Source organism: Camelus bactrianus, chromosome 7 (assembly GCF_048773025.1).
Source record: "Camelus bactrianus isolate YW-2024 breed Bactrian camel chromosome 7, ASM4877302v1, whole genome shotgun sequence".
Taxonomy (NCBI): domain Eukaryota; kingdom Metazoa; phylum Chordata; class Mammalia; order Artiodactyla; family Camelidae; genus Camelus; species Camelus bactrianus.
The window spans coordinates 20,586,605-20,606,190 of record NC_133545.1 but is presented as its reverse complement, the minus strand read 5'-3'; the positions used below and the strand labels follow the sequence as shown (position 1 = coordinate 20,606,190).

Genomic DNA, 19,586 nt, shown 5'->3' with positions numbered 1-19,586 from the left:
TTATTGTCTTGAGAGTATTCCTTGCTGAACTAGGAATTCAGAGATGAGAGAGGTTTCTGGGCAACAGGCTGGAGAGCTTGCTGTAGAGCTAGGATGTGAAAAGCTGAAGCAGTTACCAATAGGCGTGTTTGAGTGGCCTTAGCTGTGAGTCTCTCATTCCATAGCGGGTCACTCCACTCATAAATACCACCCCCTGCTGCCTACCCCGTTATGTGTATAAAGAACCTGCTTTCTCAGAGCCATCACCCTGGGTAGTTGAGAGAGTACTTACAGCCTGGTCCTTGGTCCCCCAAGCCCTCTGTGTGCTGCCCTTAGCTGGAGAGCACAGGAAGCCAGCATCCCATAGTTTGGTTTGGGACCAAAGGACCCTGACACCTAACTACATCCAACCAAAGAGAAGGAAGAAATGAATCTGGCAGAGAATTCTCTCTTCAGCCAGGTTTTGCCTGACTACATCATAACCAGAGGATGAGTCCAACTGCCTGTTCTTTCTCAACTACCAGTAGAGTACTCATTTTTGAGTAGCTTTCTGATAGCCACCTTCTTTAGTTGACAACCTAAACTAGTTTGACATCATGTATGCAAAATGTTTTCTTCCCTATCAGAATTTCATGCCACTTTGAGTTCTGTTAATCTAAACCAAGGGCCACAGGGCTGGAATAGCCTGGGCAGTTGGTAATGGCTCAAAGCTGGCCCAATCTAGTTGAGGAGGAGAATGAGCCAGCTGACCGGATTTGCTTCCCTACAGCATAGCTTGACACCTTTTGTGAAGGATGGAACCTTGGGTACCTGGGTCTTAGTTTCGGGTTCACAGACTAAGCCCAGGCTGCTCACTGCTGTGTAATTTCTCTGTCTCATGGTATTGTGGAAAGAGCTTGGAGTCAGGCTGACTTGATCAGCTCTACCATTTACAAGTTGCGTGTCTTGGCCAAATTATAGAACCACTCAGAGCCTCAGCTTTCTTGCCTGTGAAACGGACAATGCTTATCTCCTAGAGTAAGGATTAAATGACTTGATTTAATGTTTAGAATACTGGTTAAAGACCCAGTAAACACTTGGTACTGCATAACTCTTTGTCTCAGTCTAGGGCCCTACAGAGCTTGCATTGTCTCATTACACCCACACGTGCTCCTGATGGGGTGAAATGGGAGTTCTGTCCTTTTCCTACTATTTTATCCTGGCTGCCCAATATCCACAAAAGCTAGGTATTTTAAGACTTCCTGCATCTTACTTTTAAGCTTTCTCATTGCCAGATGTTATCTATTTAATCACATAACTGACCTCTGTGGATTAAAGTGGCATGCTTATACAGGGACAGGGGTATGTTTGGTTCTTATAAATATACCTATTTTTACCTCCAGCCCTCTTGCCAGCAGCCTCAGAATACCTGATCTTTGGGACAAGGGAAAGTGGTAGCGTAAGTTTAAAAATAACTCAGCTCTGAAGCCATCTCTGCAAGATGTAGACCAACACCTAATTAGCTCTGAGGTATATTTATGGGTACCTCTGTGGTCAATGGTATTGATGGATGCCACTTCTTTGTTGAGAAATAAACTAAGAAAAAAAAATGCGTGTGTGCCAATTCCATGGCCTATAATTTCAAAGTTTTCAGTTAATCTGTGGTTTCTTGTTATTTCATCCAGTAGTTGTTTCCAGATATCGTCTTCCTTATGACACGCTCTAAAAGTCTGGGCCTATAATGGTCAGATAGGTGTCTGATGTTTACTGTCTCCCATTCCACTGCAGTGTGGAAAAGAACCTGGATTGAAGTCGCTCCTTGTGTTGATTTTTGCAATCTCCAGAGCACCATTTTTTTAACCCCTTTTCTCAAAATGAAGCCAGATGGAGCTCTAGGCTCAGCAAAAGGCTTTATATAGAGGCCAGAGGGCATGGAGAGTTGTCCCCAATACTACTCCCATTTGATGATCTCTGGACTCCCTCTGCCCTAAGGATAGGTCAAAAAAGGAACAAAGCCTCAAAAGTGGCCACTCCTGTCTGTCACCACTGTTGGGGTTCCTGCTGATTGACTAGGCTCACAAAAAAGAATATGAAATTCTGGGCTTGTCAATCCTAGAGAGTTGACTGCTTAGGAGGAGAGGTATTGGGAAGAGTAGAGGTAGAAAAATTAAATTCTTTCATTAAGAGACCCTAATGGGCTGTGCTGTGGCAGGTTTACCACGCTGAAGCAGTGATGAGCTAGGCGTGGGTTGTGAATTTGAAAGCAGAGTGTGAATCTTTAAGAGTTTAACAAAATTATACCCTGAAAAATTTTCCAAAATCAAATAATTTAGGCCTTGAGCCAGGGACTTTCTTGGAAATTCATTATCAATTCAATTCTTTAAGCCAGTGGGTCTCAACCAGAGACAATTTTGCCTCCTAGGGAACATTTTGCAGTATCTGGAGACACTTTTGGTTGTCACAATTGGGGTTGGGGGGGGGACGTCCTGCTAGCATCTAGTGAAGAGAAGCTAGGGATTCTACTAAACATCCCATAGTGTACAGGACAGCCCCCTACAAGTAATTTTTCAGTTGATAATACAGAAGAAACCCTGTGTTAAACATACATAAACGAGATATAAACAAATGAACAAAAGCTACTTTCAAAGAGCTTATAGCCAGGTTGAGGGTGTGGGTGGGAATGAGAAAGGAAAGGGAAAATGGTGGGTTGGTATAGTAAGGAGATGTGGAAGACTAGGGATAGAAAGGAACTCAGAAATCTCCAGAGTGCTCGCCGCTCTCTCCACTCTTCTTTTATGTGTCACCTACTAATTAGCAGAGGAAACTGTGAGGGAGAGTTATGGTTAGGAAAGGGACAGAGCTGTCCCTACAAGAAGAGGAGTGCTGACTCCTTTGGGCCCCTTACTTTGGGGACATAGTGGAAAATCTAAGGATTGTGGATCCAGGCAGATTTGGCTGATACCAGCAGACTTAGTGGGTTGAGGAGGGTCAAAAGAAAGGCTTTCTGGAGGAGGAGGTGATGACTAGATAAGAGTTTTTAAGGAAGAGGAAAAGTTAGCCAAAAGAAGAACAGCATTTACTCCAGTGAGAAAAAATAGCATATGCAAACACACCAAAACAAGACGGTACCTTGAGAACTGCAAGGAGTAACTAATCTCTGGGAGTTCCTATTTCCTTATCAGTAATATTGGATTAGTGAAAACAACCTGTTGGACAGATGTGATATATCTTGAAAGTGTCTAGTACAATGCCTGGAACAAAATGGCAGTTCAACAATCCCCTGATCAGTCCCACTCATTCCCCTTCTGCTGCTTGTTTGGGGCTTCTTTTATGATCCCAGAATGGCTACATCTTTACTGTAAGCTGCTTTTTAGGTAAATTGCAGAATGGACAGACCACACAGCCTTGTTTGCCCCAGGTAACACTGAGCCCTTAGGAAGGATCTTAGAATGAAAGAAAGGACTGGGGAGCAGGTGGGGGCTTACTCTCCAGTCAAGATGTACTTCCTAGCTCACTCCATGAGGAAGGTGCCCTGCTCCAGCAGAGAAAAGCAGATGGCCTGGAGCAGCCCGACAAGGCACCGGCACTTTCAGTGAAGTAAAAATGCCCCACCCCACCCCACCCCTCAACCCCCAATCTTCCAGTCACTCCGAGTTGAGAAATCTCAGCTTCCAGGGAGGGAGAGTCCCTCCTTTGCTGCAGTGTCCCTGGCCACCGGCCATGCCATCCCTCCCTTTTGACTGAAGCGGGATTTGGGACATATTCAGAGCCGGGATTTGGGGGCAGAGGTCTGTGGCCATGGGGAAACGGTGACTGCAGAGGAGCAAGAGGTGGAGACTAGAGCTCCCAGAAAAGGTCGCTATTTGGGAGGGGGTGAGTGCTGAGGGACACCAAGGGAGAAGCAGAAACCAGCCAGAGCTTAAGGCCCAGAATTTGGCAAGTGGAGCCGGGAGCCGACCCAGGAGTGTCAGGCTACCAGCAACACCGCAGAACTGGGGTAAAAAAAGGGGGCCAACCCCCCCCCCCAAAAAAACCTTGAATGAGCCCCCACCTCCTCCAAGTCCCGCTCGGAGAGGTCGAACAGCCAATCGCACTGCGGGGCGGGGCATGCTGAGAGTGGCCGCATCCAATAGCTGTGGAGGGGCCGGGGCTGGCTCGCGGCGCGCGGTGGCTGCGGGGTCGCCTCGGGCAGAGAGCCCTGAGCGACTGAGGGGAGCCGCTACCAAGAGCAAGAACCGCATGGAGGACCCCGCGGCGCCCGGGGCCGGGAGCCCGCCCTCCAATGGCAATGGCAACGGCAACGGCAATGGCAACGGCAAAGGGAAGGCGGCGGCGCCCAAGGGCCGGGAAGCGTTCAGAAGCCAGCGGCGGGAGTCGGAGGTGAGGAGCCGGGAGAGCTTCAGTTGGGGCCGGGACCCGACGCCTGGGGAGGGCAGCGGTGGCTGAGGTGCTGCGGCCCCGTCCCCCTCCCGCGCCCGGAGCCCCCGGCGCGCCCCGAGCCGCCCCTTGGGGCGGGCGCCTGCGGGGTCCGCCGCAGCCTGGACTCTGCTCTGCAGCTCCTGACCCCTCTCCGCCCGTCTCCTGCGGCGGGCCGAGGGCTTTCTAGTCCCCGGGCCTCTGGGGGCGCAGAGATGTCGCGCGATATCGAGCGTCCCAGATACTTTCAAATATGTATCTCACTAATCGCTGCAGCCCCAGAAGTGGGAATTGGCGTCGCCGAGTTCAGAGGAGGGAACGGGCGCGGAGAGGTTGAGTGACTGGCCTGAGGGGTGGGAGGCCGGAACTCCGCGGCGGTAACAAGGGGCCCGCGTGCGGGCCGCCGCCCTCCCACCCAAGGCTCCCGAGCCGATCGGAGGAGCCGCATGGCTTCGGCCCGTCCCCTTCCCCCCCACCCCCCGTGTTGGCAGGCCCTTGAGGGCGTGCTTTCCACGGACATCAGGACCCTTCTCTCCGTAAGGGTTAATGAGACAGGAGTCAGACGGGGCAGTACCGGAGCGAGTGAATGCATCGGTCCCAGGATGCAGACCCGCAGATGGGAGTATGAATATTCCCTCTTCTGAAAAGAAATCGTAACTAGGAGGATGAAATGAGTGAGTTAACATCACACACACACACACCCTCAGCCAGCCAGTTTCCATCAACTAGCCAAGAGTAGAATTGGATCTGAGCGAGGGATCAGGAGAAGAGAGCACAGCGTGTCAGATGTGGAAGGGTCTGTAGAGATCACCTGGTTTTAGCCCTTGCTTTTACAGAAGTGAGAGACAGAAGTAACTTGCCCAATATCATACAATGGCATAGTGGCTCGAGACCAGGCTTTGGGGGTCAGTCAGGTTTTGAGGCTTTGAATCCCAGCCCTACAATTTACTCTCTGTGTGACTTTTGGCAAGTTGCCCAACCTCTCTGAGCTCCAGTTTCTTCATCTGTGAAATGAGGTTAACACTACCTATCTCAGAAGAATTGTGATAAAGTCAAAATGAGATAGCCTAATGTGAAATGTTTAATTCAGTGCAGGCACAGTGCATGTAATTGGTTAGTATATCGTGGCTCTTAATACTGTATTATCAGCATCATCAAGGGCTGGTATTAGAAGCCATGTCTTAGGCATCCCAGTCCATGGTTTACCATTTGAATAGTAGTTTGAATTTCAGTTTCCAGTGGGATTTCACGTATGCATTACATTTTGATACAGACAAGTAGAACTCCATCCCCATTTTTTAAAAGAGAGAAGTGGAGGCAGCAAAAAGACTGGCCCAAAGTCACACCACCTTTTAGAAGCAGAGCTCAGCCCTCCTACCATGTGGATCAGGGTTCTATACACCAAATCATCTCCCTTCTTGCCTCAGTGTTAATCTGGCCTTTTAGGGTGTCCTGTGCCTCCTTTCCCCCATAGAGACATTGCTCCTGCTCAAATGGGTTTTTTTGAGCTCAGATGAGATGAGTCTTATTAATTATTTAGTCCTTTCTGTATGCCCAGCACTGTTTTAGGAACTAGGGATACAGCAGTAAACAAGATGAGGTCTTTGCTCCGTGGAGCTAACATTCTAGTGGTGATGGAGAGACAGACAATGTGGGAGTGAATAAAATAATTTCAGAATGGTATCTGTGGGGGAATTAAAACTCCTCTTGAACCAGGGCGTTCTTTTCCCTACCTATGAAGTCTTCCTCCAGGAAAAGGCTCTGATAGTACTTTACTCTTGCCAGTGAGTTCAGTATCCAGAGACTCAGGGCTTTCCACCTGCACTGCATTTAACCTCCTGATTGTCTGCAGCTGCACTTCCCATGCTTGAAAATGAACAACTGCAGTGATGTTCTCCATCTGAGCTCATTGCCTGGCCAAAGGCTGGCTGGAAACATTAGTTCTCCTCCACCTTCCACTGCAGCCAGAGAGCTGCTCTTACCTGTCAGTATATCCTCTATCACCACAACACCCAGGTGCCAGGCTCTCTGCTTAACTCTCATAGATGAGTATCTGCTTTTCCTCCCCTCCTTTCACATTCCTATGGAAGACTGTCCTTGGGGAGATGATTTTCTTTCCTCTCTAGGGCTTCTAAAAAGAATTACTGGAAGAGAATTACTGTTGGCACCAGTCATGAGAGCCTTCTTGTACATCACTGTTTATAGGGGCACTATTAACCTACCTTCTCCCAATGTGTATGGACATCCTAACATTAAAAGGAAGATAGAGAACAATTGTTTGCTTAATAAAAAGATTCTTAACCTAACCAAGGATTCACCTCAGGCCTCTTACAGCCAGATCCCCTGGTTTAATTGGGTCCCAAAGACCTTGACAAAGTTTAACTGGTTTGTGGCAAAATGAGGAAAATTCAGGGTGTTGAAGTGAGTTTTTCATAAAATGTAGTTCAATACATTAACTTTTATGTAATTTAAAACAATTATTTTCAAACTCCAGAGGGTGGCCAGTGAGTTCAGACCAACATTTTTTAAGAAACAGATTAATAGGAAATACTTATAATGGTAAATTTTATTTTGTTAAACTTTTGTTTCAGTTTTGTGGATGTGTGTTGGGATATGATACAAAATTTACTTATACTTTGACTTACAGTCAAAAAATTTTTAAAAAGCTGCTTTTAATGTCTCTTTTATTCTGATGTTTTGTCCTTTCTATTTTGGGGGTATTAAACTGTTTTTTAAAAAAATGTTTAAATATATTTTAAAATATATTTTTAATATATTTTAATTTATTTTTAATATATTTTAATATTCTTAAAGTCTCTGCTTAGCAGAATAAAACATCAACAACCTTATGTCATTCCCCACCCTCCATCTTTGTTTTCTTACTGGTCTCTGTAATCCAGAAGTTTGAAAATCTTTGCTTGGATTTAAACATGATTCACCTTGTTGGCAATGTAAATTGATAAAGTGGTTTTGGAAAACAGCTTGTCATGTACAAGGAGCTATACAAATATTCATAAGGTCTGTTGCATCGATTCCCTTTATAAGAATCTGTCCTTAGGAAAGATCCTAAATATCAAAAAATGTATGAGGGTATCACAGCATCATGTATATAGTAAAGGAAAACTAAAAACAAATGTTCAGCAATAGAGAATTGGTTAAGTAAACCAAGTAGATATCTATCCATTTAGCTGTTTAGAGTGACAGTTACAGTGATATTTTCCTCATATTAATATATGAGGAAACTGTCTTTATAATATAATATTAAAATTATAAGTAGAGTAAGTAAAATTCTAAGTAGAGTAACCACCTACATAGTTTTACAAAGTGCTGGGTGGTGTTAACTGATTTTCCTATATTAACGCATTTAGTCCTTACAATGATCCTATGAATTATCTTCATTTTACAGATGAGAAAACTGAGTTTGTCATTTTCCAACAGTACCCTGATATCAATTCAGTTCTGACACTACCTGTAGTTAGCACAGACCCCACAAATTAAAGGCTCAGTCCTCCAAGACTGCCCCCACTTCAGATGCCAGCCACAGTGGGGTCTGCAGACTACCTGCACTTCTGCCTGTCCAACTACAAATTCAGGGGTTACCATGACTGCCCCTCTCAGGTTCGATAATTTCCTAGAGCAACTTACAAAACTCAGAAAAGTGCTATACTTACAATTACAATTATATTATAAACGGTACAATTCAGAAACAACCAAACCAAGAGAGGCATAGGACAAGGTATAGAGGTGGGGTGGTGCAGAATTCCCACGCCCTCTCTGGGGCATTACCCTCCTAACACATTGGTGTGCGCAACCCACATTGTTTCAGGGTTTTTATATGGAGTTTTATTACTTAGTCATGGTTGGTTAAACCACTGGCCACTTGATTGAGCTTAGTCTCCAACCTCATCCCCTCCCTGGAGCCCTTCCTTTGAAATTCTTACTGTGAATCACCTTATTAGCATAAACTCAAGTATGGTTGACAGGGGCTCCTTATGAATAACAGACACTCCTATGGCTCAGGAAATTCCAAAGGTTTTGGAAGCTCTGTGCCAGGAAGAAGGGGAAGAGGGCAAAGACCAAATATATTTTTTATACCACGCTAAGGCATAAAGAGGTTAAGTAACATGTTCAAGATTACATAATATGTGACAGAGTGTGTGACAAGAGCTGAGATTTATAAATTTTTTAATTCATATATATTAATATATCCCAGTAGGAAATACCCCAAAAATGCTTAAAGAGGTTAGGTGGTAGGATTATATTAAAAATACTTTTAAAATAGGATTATAAATTTATACATAAAACATCATAGGAAATCTAGCCTCTAATACAATTTAAAGTAGAAATGCTATCTTATTTGACAATCCTAAAATTGTGGAATATTAGAGCTGAAGGACCTCTTTTTATGGATGAGGAATTGTGATCCACAGAATAGATCATACAAAATCATACAGTGAGTTAATAACAGAGCTTAGGTCACAATCTAGTTTGCCTCTTTTGTTTTTGTCCATCTTGTTTTTCTAGAAATCAGCTAGATGTTCTTCTAATCCATGTTTATGTAGATCTGATATGGGCACAGATTGCAGCTTTCATATCTGTTTATGATCCTGGCCCTTTACCCAGAGTTTCTGAGTCCGTGTAGGAATCTTCAGCCTGGTCCTGCACTGAGCCTCTAATTTTGGCTTGGAGGAGGGTACTTCTTGAATGAAAAGCCCAGGTGAGACTCTCCTAGTTGCCTCCTTGATCTAACCGTGGCTTCCAGGAGAGGAAGAGGATGAAATGAGAGTGTAATCTCCACCCTTTTCCCAAGTTACCACAAAGATTTCTCCATTACAGGGCTCTGTGGACTGCCCCACCCTGGAATTTGAGTATGGAGATGCAGATGGGCACGCGGCCGAGTTGTCAGGTATGCGATAGATGGGTCTGTGGAGAGCTGAAGGAGGGCCAAGAAGGGAGGGAAGGTGCCTGTGATCTCACCTGGCAGCCTCTGTTCTCAGCAAGTGGCTATAGAACAAAGACGGTTCTCCACATTCCCTCTTCTCTCCATCCTCCGGTGGTAAATATCTCTTTGTTTGCTTTCACATTTCTTTCTGTGAGTTCTCCCTTGGCTGTGGTACTCTCCACTCTTCCATTCTGTCGCTCTTTTTTGCTCACCCTTCTTTATTCCCTTTTTTTGTGTGTGCACTCTCAAATCTGTTTTCTCTCCACTTCTCCCCATTCCCCCTTTGTTTCTCTTCCCGTATTTACCCATATCTTTGTGTGCCCCCTTCTTTCTGCCACCCTTTCCATCTCTTTTGCATTCCATCTCTCCTTTTCTCTTCTACATCTATCTTGCCCCTTTCCCCTAATACTGGCTCCTTATTAAAATATCAGCAATGTCTGAAGAAAAACTCTTTAGACAACTGGCCAGCTGAGCAAGGCTGGACGTGTCACCTGTATCCATCGTAGTGGAGCTCTGCTTAGATATTTCTGAGCTAGTTAAGCAATCCCATTCTTTCAGTGCTGGGCTGCTTCTGTCTGGATTTTTAGCATAGGCTAAACGTGATCTCACATTAAAGGCCTCCATGTTACACGTGCTATGAATACCAGTTATTAATAAACAAGCTTTGGGTGGAAATAGTGTGAAAGTTAAATATTCTGTCACATGGAAGTGACACTTCAGACATGCTTTTTCAGAGAAAAGAGAAACACTTTTAAAGAAGTTCTTGTGAATAGCTTAGGGAATAAATTTTGTGATGAGTGACAGAAATAGAGAGCTAAGTTTAATAACCAACAAAGGATTAGAACCCAGAATAGGAACACAGAGAGAGAGAGAGAGAGGGATGAACAACCCAACAGAGACAATAGAGAAATGGTCAAAGAATATGAATTAAGAAGTCAGAAAACCATATGGTTAATAAATATATGAAAAGATACTCAATAATGTTAGTAAATGGGGAAAAATAAATTAAAATGATAAGACATTATTTAACAGTTACCGGATGTAAAATTTAAAAGCCTGAGGTTGATGAGGATATAGAAAAATGAGTACTTTTTATACATTGCTTGGCATAAGGGAACAGAGTATAAAATTGAAAAGCTGTTTGGTCATATCTAGCAAAGTTGAAGATGTACACATATTATGGCACAGTGACTCTAGCTGTCCACTTAAAGAAACTCTTGGGCACAAGAAAAACACATACAAAGATGTTTATTGCTGCCATTGTGAACAATTGGAAACAACTTAGTTGGGGAATGGATAAACTACAGTATATCAATATATTAGCCTACTGTATAGTCGTTAAAATAATTGATCTATATCAATATGCTTCAATTTCAATAAATATTAAAAACATAATGTTGTGGGGGGAAAGAAGCAGTGACAAAATAATTTATACATGCATCAAAAAAACCGCCTAAACACGAGTCTATAGGATGTTTCTAGGATGTCTAGTCGCACCCTTGATTGAGAACAGTGTCAGTTAAGTGAATGAATGTGTCCATCACACTATTTTTCATGAAAAAACTATTGAAAGACAAATGTTTGTAAGAAAAAGTAATTTATACAGTATGATATTGCTTGGATAAAAAATTTTAAAACAGAATGATATCATATGTTGTTTACTGTCACCTACATAAGTACTAAAAGTATAAAAATAGGCACGTGAAGCATACACACCAACTTCATCATGTAGTTACCTCTAGAGAGGGGAAGAAGATAGACTGGGGAGGAAGAAGGGACTTTAGATGTGTGAAGCAAATATGACAAGTGTCAACATTTGTTTAATCTGGATAGAAGATAAATGTGATGTCTTTATGTATTCTTTATTTACCTGTAGTGTATGAAAGTTCATGATCTAAAATTTGAAAATAAAAGAAAGACAAAAACAAAGTTCACTGCCTTAGAAACTTGCTCCCTTTTTTGACTGGATTTGTGCTCTACTTAAATATATATATATATATATCTCCACACAACCCACTAATGACAAGAAATTAAGACTCAGAGCTAGAATTTGCTTCTGGTAACTCCAGAATTCTTGAACTCAGGACTCAAAAGTCCTGACTTCCAGACAAGTTGTTTCTCAACCATTAGACAGCTGGCTGGAACATAAGTGAATTTCTCTTGCTTTGTGAATTGTCTGTGACCTAGTTAAGTTTCCAGCGAGAATCTTAGGGAACAGAGTTTTGAGGAAGTTTTTCTATCACGCATTGACTTAATGACATCACTTCTTTATCCTCTGAAAGCTGAGGGTACTGGTGTAGTGTTATAGAGTGTGTGTGTGTGTGTGTTTACAGGAAAGGGCATTTTTATTTCTCATAAGCTCTCTGCATTTTGTATGGAGAGGCTACTGTCAGGGAAGTTAGATTTTCCTAGGTACTGGCAGCCCTTTGGCAATTAAAGCTGTGTCTACGTAGTTTGATTCTGCCTGTGTCTGGGTGGCTGTGGGCAGGAACCTAAACTTCTGTACCCTTTGAGGAAATTCAGCAGGGAGAGAATGAACTGGCTCTAACCCCAAAGAGCCATCTAAAACATACTCTCCAGCCCTCACCCTGGCTCCTTGAATAGCACAAGGATCTTGCCTCTAAATTTCAGGAGTTGTGTTGCCCCCTTTTTCCCTAGAGACAGGATAGTCCCAGTCTGGGTTGGCAAGCAGAAAGGATTGCTACTCTAAGAAACAGGAGTGATGACTCTAAGCCCTCTCTGTTCCAGCCCTCCTCCTGGCCCTCATCAAATGTTGAAGGCTGCCTTCTCTGCTGTAGCAGCCAGCTGGCAAGAGGAGGACAGGTTTGATGGTTTAATCACCCAGAGACACAAGTGGCTATTTTTAACTGCTCTGAAAGGGAGGAAGCTGGCTCTGGATTGAGTTGGACACAGGAATGTGTTGGAAGCTTTAGCTCTTTCATGCCACGCTCTGTACCCCAGGCCCCTTCTATAAGGATCTGCTGAATGTTTGTGATTCTGTCCTATCTTTCCTGTCACAGAATTGTATAGCTACACTGAAAACCTGGAATTCACCACTAACAGACGATGCTTTGAAGAAGATTTCAAGACCCAAGGTGATCCAAGATCCTTATTCATAGAGATCTGCTTTCTCCCTCTGTAATATATTCAGCCTGATCTAGAAAGAGCCTAAAACAAAGTGTAATCCTTCTTCATCCTCTCTATAACCGTGTAACTTCTCTATCCCTTATTGTATATGGGACACAGAGTTTCTTATATCTCAAGTGGAGAGGTCATGCAGTGGAAGAGAAGCCTGAGCTGGGTCCCTTTCCCTGATGAAAAGGGTCAAGAAAGCAGAGAAATGGGGAGGTTGGGCTGGACTGGTGCCCTGCTGCCTGGTAACCCTGTGCCCAGCTTAGTCCTTGACCTTGCTGTTCAACCCCTGTCTCCAGCTCTACCTCACTCCTAATAGCATCTGGTAATGACTTTATGTGCCCGCACTGTGATCCACTCAGATCATTGCCACTGACCAAGTAAATCCACTTCCATTTCCTTATTTGGTCAGTGGCAATTCAATTTTCAGCTCAACAAATATGTGGTGAGTACTTGTTTTGTGTCAGAGATGCAGGAAGCAGAGGTGAAGGTGAATTTATAGTATCTTCAAAGAGATTATAGTCAGAAAGCAGAGGGGAGACATGTGCTTCACAAAACTAGCTGAGGCAAGAGAAAAACGGGAAGTGTCATGAGAGAAGTAAAAAGTATCTCAAGGGACAGAGCTTCTGGCTGGAGCATTATGGGGAAGGGGTGATTTTGTAATGAACCTGTAATGATGAATAGGAATTAGATATGTAGGGAAACAGGGAACTCCTTGAGGAAAGACGGAGAGAGAGGACAGTATATGCTGCATGTGGGGAATGGAGGGGCTATGGAGGAAGACGAGGCTACAGAGAGGGTTCAGGCCAGAATGTTTGGGTTTTTTACTTTTCCCATCCCTTATTTTTTGTCAGCTAAAAAAGGAAAGCTTTTGAAGAGAAGAATTTATTGGGGGCTGAGATCAGAGGTGGAAATGCTATCAGGAGCCTTTCCAGGAAGGGGAGGCAGTAGCTGACTCTAGATCTGTTGACCTTCTCTCCCCAGTGGAGGGTAAGGAGTGGCTGGAGTTGGAGGAGGATGCCCAGAAGGCCTATGTGATGGGACTCCTGGACCGGCTGGAGGTGGTCAGTAGGGAGCGTCGACTGAAGGTGGCCCGGGCTGTTCTCTACCTGGCCCAAGGTGAGTGGCCACCTTTGCCAACTTGAGAAGGGCGGAGACTAGGGAGAGAAATGGTGTTATCCAAACTAGGATGAGGCAAGCCAGTGTGGGAAAGCAAGTTCCCTGCCTCTCAAGGACAGATCTTGTCATGTGCTAGGAGTAACCTTGTGCTTAGGAGGAAGATGAGGAGATAGCGGTAGGTACTGTTCTGGATCCCTTGGAATCAGCCTTTATTTTTCCAGACATGCCAGGATTTCCTCTAGGGTTCTTTTCTTGCCTTTACCTGGGCTCTCAGTGTGACCAGAGCTGACAATGTCCCACCAGCTGAGCATGGAGGCTTCTTGCATCATCTGTGGCCTGACCCTAACACTCAGGTGAGGCAGGGAGTTGCTGTAGATTTACACATGGACCCTTGGCATTGTTTCTCACTGGCATTTGGAAGATTCAAGCCAACCTAGCAGCAGGAATGGATGCTGTGAGTAATTTGGAGATGATCAGAACTCAATGAGATTAATTGGGGGAAAGCTTCCCAGAAGAGACCTATTAGCCAGGTGTTGGAAAGAGAAATGAGATAACCTAGCTGGAGTAGTGAAAATAAGGACTATTGGCAGAACGAGCTAGTTGGGAGCTAAAAACCTATAAAAGAAAATCATAAATGGAGAGGGAAGAGTGGACATCTGGTGAAGGGAAGACCATAGCAAACAAGGAAGTGCCTGACCATATCTCTCGGGACTAGTGGTCTGGCCAGCTTCCACCTGCCAGTACCTTTTTGCCTGAGGACTTTCTGTGCAGCCCACATAGGGAAGCCAGGAAGTGCTAGGGAATTAATGTGCTCCCCTAGTCCATCCACACTCATCAGTGACTGCCAGGAGTTAGTGGATGAAGAGCCCGACTACCTCACCCCTCTTGGGTGGGATGATTCTGAGTTGTGTGTTTTGTATTGTTTTCCAGAGCTTCTCTCCACTGGGACTGAGCCCTTGGCTGCCTTCTCTTCCTTATGTCACTTCCCCACTTTTTACTAATGGTTGCTGGGATCAACTCCCAAATAAACTACTTGCACTTGAATCTTTATCTCTGGATGTGCTTCTCAGGGAACTCAAACTTAAGACAGGCCAGTGATGAGCACATTGGACCTAACTCTGGGGACTGCTTTTCCTCTCCCCTGCCTCATTCCAGGAAGTTCTTGGGGGGGCCCTCACCCTACCTTTGTCAGCCTAATTGTTGGGCATGGTGTTGGAAGATAGTCTTAAGATCATGGGGCAGGGTGGAAAGAACTGGGATAACCACCTCCCCCTCAACCCCTATGGCGCTGTCTTGTCCTTTAGGCACTTTTGCGGAATGTGATTCAGAGGTCGATGTGCTACACTGGTCCAGGTACAACTGCTTCCTGCTCTATCAGATGGGGACCTTCTCGGCCTTCCTGGAGCTACTCCACATGGAAATCGAGTGAGAAGCCTTAAGGGAGGGCTGCCAACCCCCTTCTTTGAAGAATGCTTCATGTCCTATGCTGGTTGCCTCACTAGAGAGACCTTTGTGGAAGAAGCTAGGTCTAGTCACACCTCAGTCCAAAGCTCGCTGACGGTTCCCCTCCATCCAGCTGTGCTCTCTGACATTCTATCCTCCTCCCTGAGGTTGGGCTCATCTGCAGCTTCTGCCCCACTTACAGTTTCAATCCCGGGTTTCAGGGGCCTATCCTGGGTGGATTGCTTTTTTATCCAAACACCTTCTCAGCTCAGCCTAACTCTGGAATCTGTGAAGGATGCTGTTCTGCCTGAGAACGTGACCCAAGAGGGATGGGACCAATTCCTGTTGCTGTGTCTGATTCTTTCCCTCGTGGGTTATAGCTCTAGAGGTGGCCTTGTCTGCTGCTACCACTATAGTGATCCTTTGTTTTATCTCATGCCTATCAGCCAGGAGTTTCAGATGGAGTGAATTCTGTTTATTATTCACCAAGTGTTGCTTAGCATCTTTTCTGCATTCAGCACACTACTAGACACGTGGGGATTACAAGAGGAGTGCATATCCCAGACCCTGCCCTTGCCTGTCTTCACCACAGATGCGGGTTTGCTGAGGTGGCAGAAGAATTCTGTGGGCTCCCTTCCCTTACACCAATTTCTTTATAGCCACATAGCCAGGGAGTGGCCGGTACTCATGTTTATGTGTATGATAAGTGGAGACGCAGGGAATAAAGGGGCCTATGAGTTCCCATTTTGTCTATTGTCCCCATGGCAGCAACAGCCAGGCCTGTAGCAGTGCTCTTCGGAAACCAGCCATCTCCATTGCTGATAGCACAGAGCTCCGGTGAGTGGGGCCGGCCATGGGATTGGAACAAGGGGTGATTAGCAATGGGCTACCTTTGCCCAAATTTCAGATGTACCCAGACCACTAGAAGTTGCTAATTCCACTGGGTTCGGCTCCCATTGAGACCATCTCTGAGGTCTCAGACTATAGGCTGGGAACTGCCTTGGGAACTTCTTGTGATCCTTCTATAACCCCAGGGTGCTGCTGAGTGTCCTGTACCTAATGGTGGAAAATATTCGCCTGGAGCGAGAGACCGACTCCTGCGGGTGGAGGACAGCCCGGGAGACCTTCCGCACCGAATTGAGTAAGGAGCGGCAGCTGAGGTGCCTACGGCAGCGGGGAAGCACAGCGTCTGCCTAGTTTGTTTTCTTCTTTTTCTTTTCTTTTTAGAATTAACATACCTTATTTTAGGACAGAGACACTTTGTGGCAGGCATGAGGGCCTGGCTTGATTGCCCCTGTGTCTATGAGCTAGGACCAGTCATATGTCTTCTCTATGCCTTGGTCTTCTTCGTTTTAAATGAGAATAGTCATCTGTCTCCCATTCTATCACAAATCCCACATGCAAAAATGAGTTGACTTACCTTGAAAATGTAAGTTGATGTTGTCATCAGCCAAGGATAAGATATAAAGGCCTGTGGGATGTTTGAAAATACATTCATTGATGTGGAAAAGTGAGTTGTGATCTACAAAGTGCATTGAGTCCTTCAGCCAGAAAGCAACATCTTTATTAGCATTACTTCTAGTTTGGCATCCACCTCTAAAGCTTCAGGAACTGTGCCATTATACCTCCATGATCTCCCTTCCTGGCCTTGAGGGGCTTCACCCTGGGGGCACTCTAAGCCTCCTTCTAAGGACCAACTACTCAAATTCTTTGGGAGAGGTGAGTGCCTTCCTCACTGTGTCCAGACAGGGTTACCGGGACCGAGTTTCGGCTACCTCATCCTCCCTTTCTCACTTGCCTCTCTCCACACCCCCAGGCTTCTCCACGCATAATGAGGAGCCTTTTGCCCTTCTGCTTTTCTCTATGGTTACCAAGTTCTGCAGTGGCCTGGCTCCCCACTTCCCCATAAAGAAGGTCCTGCTTCTGCTCTGGAAGGTAGTCATGGTGAGTGGCTGATTCTCCCCTCTCCCATCTCATCAGATCCGCAGTGCCCTCTGCCACCTCAGTTTCTTCTAGTCTGATTCCAGGAGGCTGGAGATAGGCAGAAGAACAGGGCAGCTGTCAGCCAGCGGAGGGCCAGTAAGGCTGTTCTAGAGGAATCAGTGTTCTGTGTCAGAGCAGGTTACCTCTTTCTATTGGACTGACGGGAGATGCCACTCTGGGTCGGAGTGTCATTGCACCTTCCCCTGATACAGCTGATGTTTTGTGGAAAGAAGACTGGCTGAGAGTTGGGAGATCTGGTCTCTGCTGATACTGAGGAACCTTGGGCAAGTCTCTGTGCCTCGGTTTCTCTAGCTGTAAAATGTGGAGATTAGTGCCTATTCTCCATCCAGATAAACAGATGATTTGCTTTTTAAAAAATGAAGTGTTCGTAAGTATATGGTTGCAGTTTTGTTACTAATTATTCAGCAGGATCCTTCATCTCTGGCTCCCACCCCACAAGACTAGTTGAACAACATACCCTCCAGGGCAGGCCTCAGGGGGCACTGCCTGTTGACTACAGAGGGAAATGAGTGACTCTGGGGGTTTATAACATCTGGATGTGCTCCTTAAAAGGGGGTACAGTTTCCTGCTTTTTCAGTGGAGGCCCCCAGTAGTCCCTTTCCTAATTTCTGGTGATATTTCTAGCCCTGGGTCAGTAAATAATGCTTTATCCTGACCCCTGAACTCTGAGGGATAGTAACCACCTCGGAGACTGGGAATAGTAACCACATTTTTTGCCTCTTCCTGTTTTATTACTTCCTAATTAAGGAGGGGGTTCTGAGGGGAGTGGAGGCTGTGGCTTTTCCTCTGCATCCATGTTTCCCTGACCTCGCTCTCTCTGACTTCCCTCCCTTCCTCTCTTCTCTGCCCCTTTCCTGTTTACCCCTCAGTTTACCCTCGGTGGCTTTGAGCATCTTCAGGCTCTCAAAGTACAGAAGCGGGCAGAATTGGGCCTGCCTCCACTGGCTGAGGACAGTATCCAAGTGGTGAAGAGCATGCGTGCTGCCTCCCCGCCCTCCTACACTCTCGACCTAGGGGAATCTCAACTGGCACCCCCACCTTCTAAACTGCGAGGTCGCCGTGGTTCTCGAAGGGTATGGGCTAAAGCAGACAGTAGTGTTGTGACGCTAGCTAGCCAAAAGTCAAGATTCTAAGCAGCTCTGGATGTGGTAGGAGAGAACAGTAAACGACCCAGCTGTCCTGACCCTGATTGGCCCTGTGACCAACCTGAAACCTTGAAGGCTATACTTTGGCCTCTATGTCCCAGCCTTGACTGGCTCCTGGGCTGACAAGATGTAACATTGTGATACCACATTATAGATCCATGTCTTGCTACAAGATCGTTGGCTTAGACCTCAGTGCCTCCCTAGCATCCAGAACAACAGTTAGACTAGAATCCTGGGCATAGGTACCTGGGTGAGGTACTTTATCATTTTCTTGTCAGCAAGATTTACCCTGAGCCAGCCATGCTCTTGTCTGGCCTTGGTACCAGAGGCTGACTGCTTAGGGTCCTAGATAATAGTCTGCATCCCTGGAAAGTTCAGGATGGCAGGTTGCCCTGAGACCTGATCCTGCTCCCGAGAACTCACCTGCCTGCTCTACCCGAGTTCACGAACTGCAGGTGACAGGGACAGACAGTCGCACTCAGTAGTCTAGTCTACATTATCTGCAATGTGATTTTTTTTAACCTTTATTTTTTGTTTTATGAAGTAATGCTTACTCACTGTAGAAAATTTAGAACAAATATAAAAATGTGAAGAAGGGAGGAAAAAAAAAGTCACCCACAGTCTTAACAAACAGAGGCAGTCACTGTTAACTTTTTGGCCTATTTCTGTCCGATCTTTTTTTCTTTCTGTGACAAGATTTAAAATTCCAAACTCATTTCCCTCTGCCTAGCAGCAAGCTTCTGTCCTCTTCTTCCTCAGTCAGCCAGCTGGTGTATGCTCACAGAAGGCAAACTAATTGAATGTTCACCTAAGTAGAGCATAATTAGGAAGGAAAGTGCTGGCAAAAAAAAAAAGGCATCAGTACTTTCTGAAAGCTAAGTAACTATGACTTGGGGATTATCTATGCTCTGTTTCCCAGCCACTGGGGTGGTTACGTGAGAGCTGCTTGTCCTGGAATTGGGCCTGGTGGGACAGTAATGTTCTCACTAAAGGGTGGTTCTTGCTCCATGTTCCCTGAGTCTAGCAGCCTGTGGGTAGAGGGTGGTCTCAGACAAGGATGCCTAGGGTGAGCTCTCTGCACACCTTCCCTGTCTCCTCCTATCCTCACCCCCCACCCCAGCAACTCCTTACTAAGCAGGACAGCTTGGACATCTACAATGAAAGAGATCTTTTTAAGACTGAGGAACCAGCCACAGAGGAAGAAGAGGAGTCTGCTGGTGATGGAGAACGAACCTTGGATGGAGAGTTAGACTTGCTAGAGCAGGACCCTCTGGTACCACCTCCACCCTCACAGGCATCCCTCTCTGCTGAGCGGGTGGCCTTTCCCAAGGGCCTACCCTGGGCCCCGAAGGTCAGGTAGGTTTGGTAACACTAGGGATCCTGAGCTTTGGGGTTTCAGTCACTGGAGGCCCAGGGTGGAGTGGTCC

At 45.6% G+C, this 19,586-nt stretch overlaps 1 protein-coding gene across 1 annotated transcript in view; it reads left to right on the top strand.

The window, feature by feature from the left end:
- Positions 1–4,075: 4,075 nt before the first annotated feature.
- STRIP2 (striatin interacting protein 2) overlaps positions 4,076–19,586 on the top strand; it is a 38,065-nt gene continuing 22,554 nt past the window's right edge. The window contains exons 1-10 of the mRNA XM_074367077.1: positions 4,076–4,338; positions 9,211–9,280; positions 12,337–12,411; positions 13,433–13,567; positions 14,872–14,992; positions 15,779–15,847; positions 16,045–16,151; positions 16,827–16,954; positions 17,884–18,087; positions 19,280–19,515. Coding sequence (XP_074223178.1) covers positions 4,198–4,338; positions 9,211–9,280; positions 12,337–12,411; positions 13,433–13,567; positions 14,872–14,992; positions 15,779–15,847; positions 16,045–16,151; positions 16,827–16,954; positions 17,884–18,087; positions 19,280–19,515 — 1,286 coding nt within the window. The 5' untranslated portion in view covers positions 4,076–4,197. The remainder of the gene's footprint in view (positions 4,339–9,210; positions 9,281–12,336; positions 12,412–13,432; positions 13,568–14,871; positions 14,993–15,778; positions 15,848–16,044; positions 16,152–16,826; positions 16,955–17,883; positions 18,088–19,279; positions 19,516–19,586) is intronic.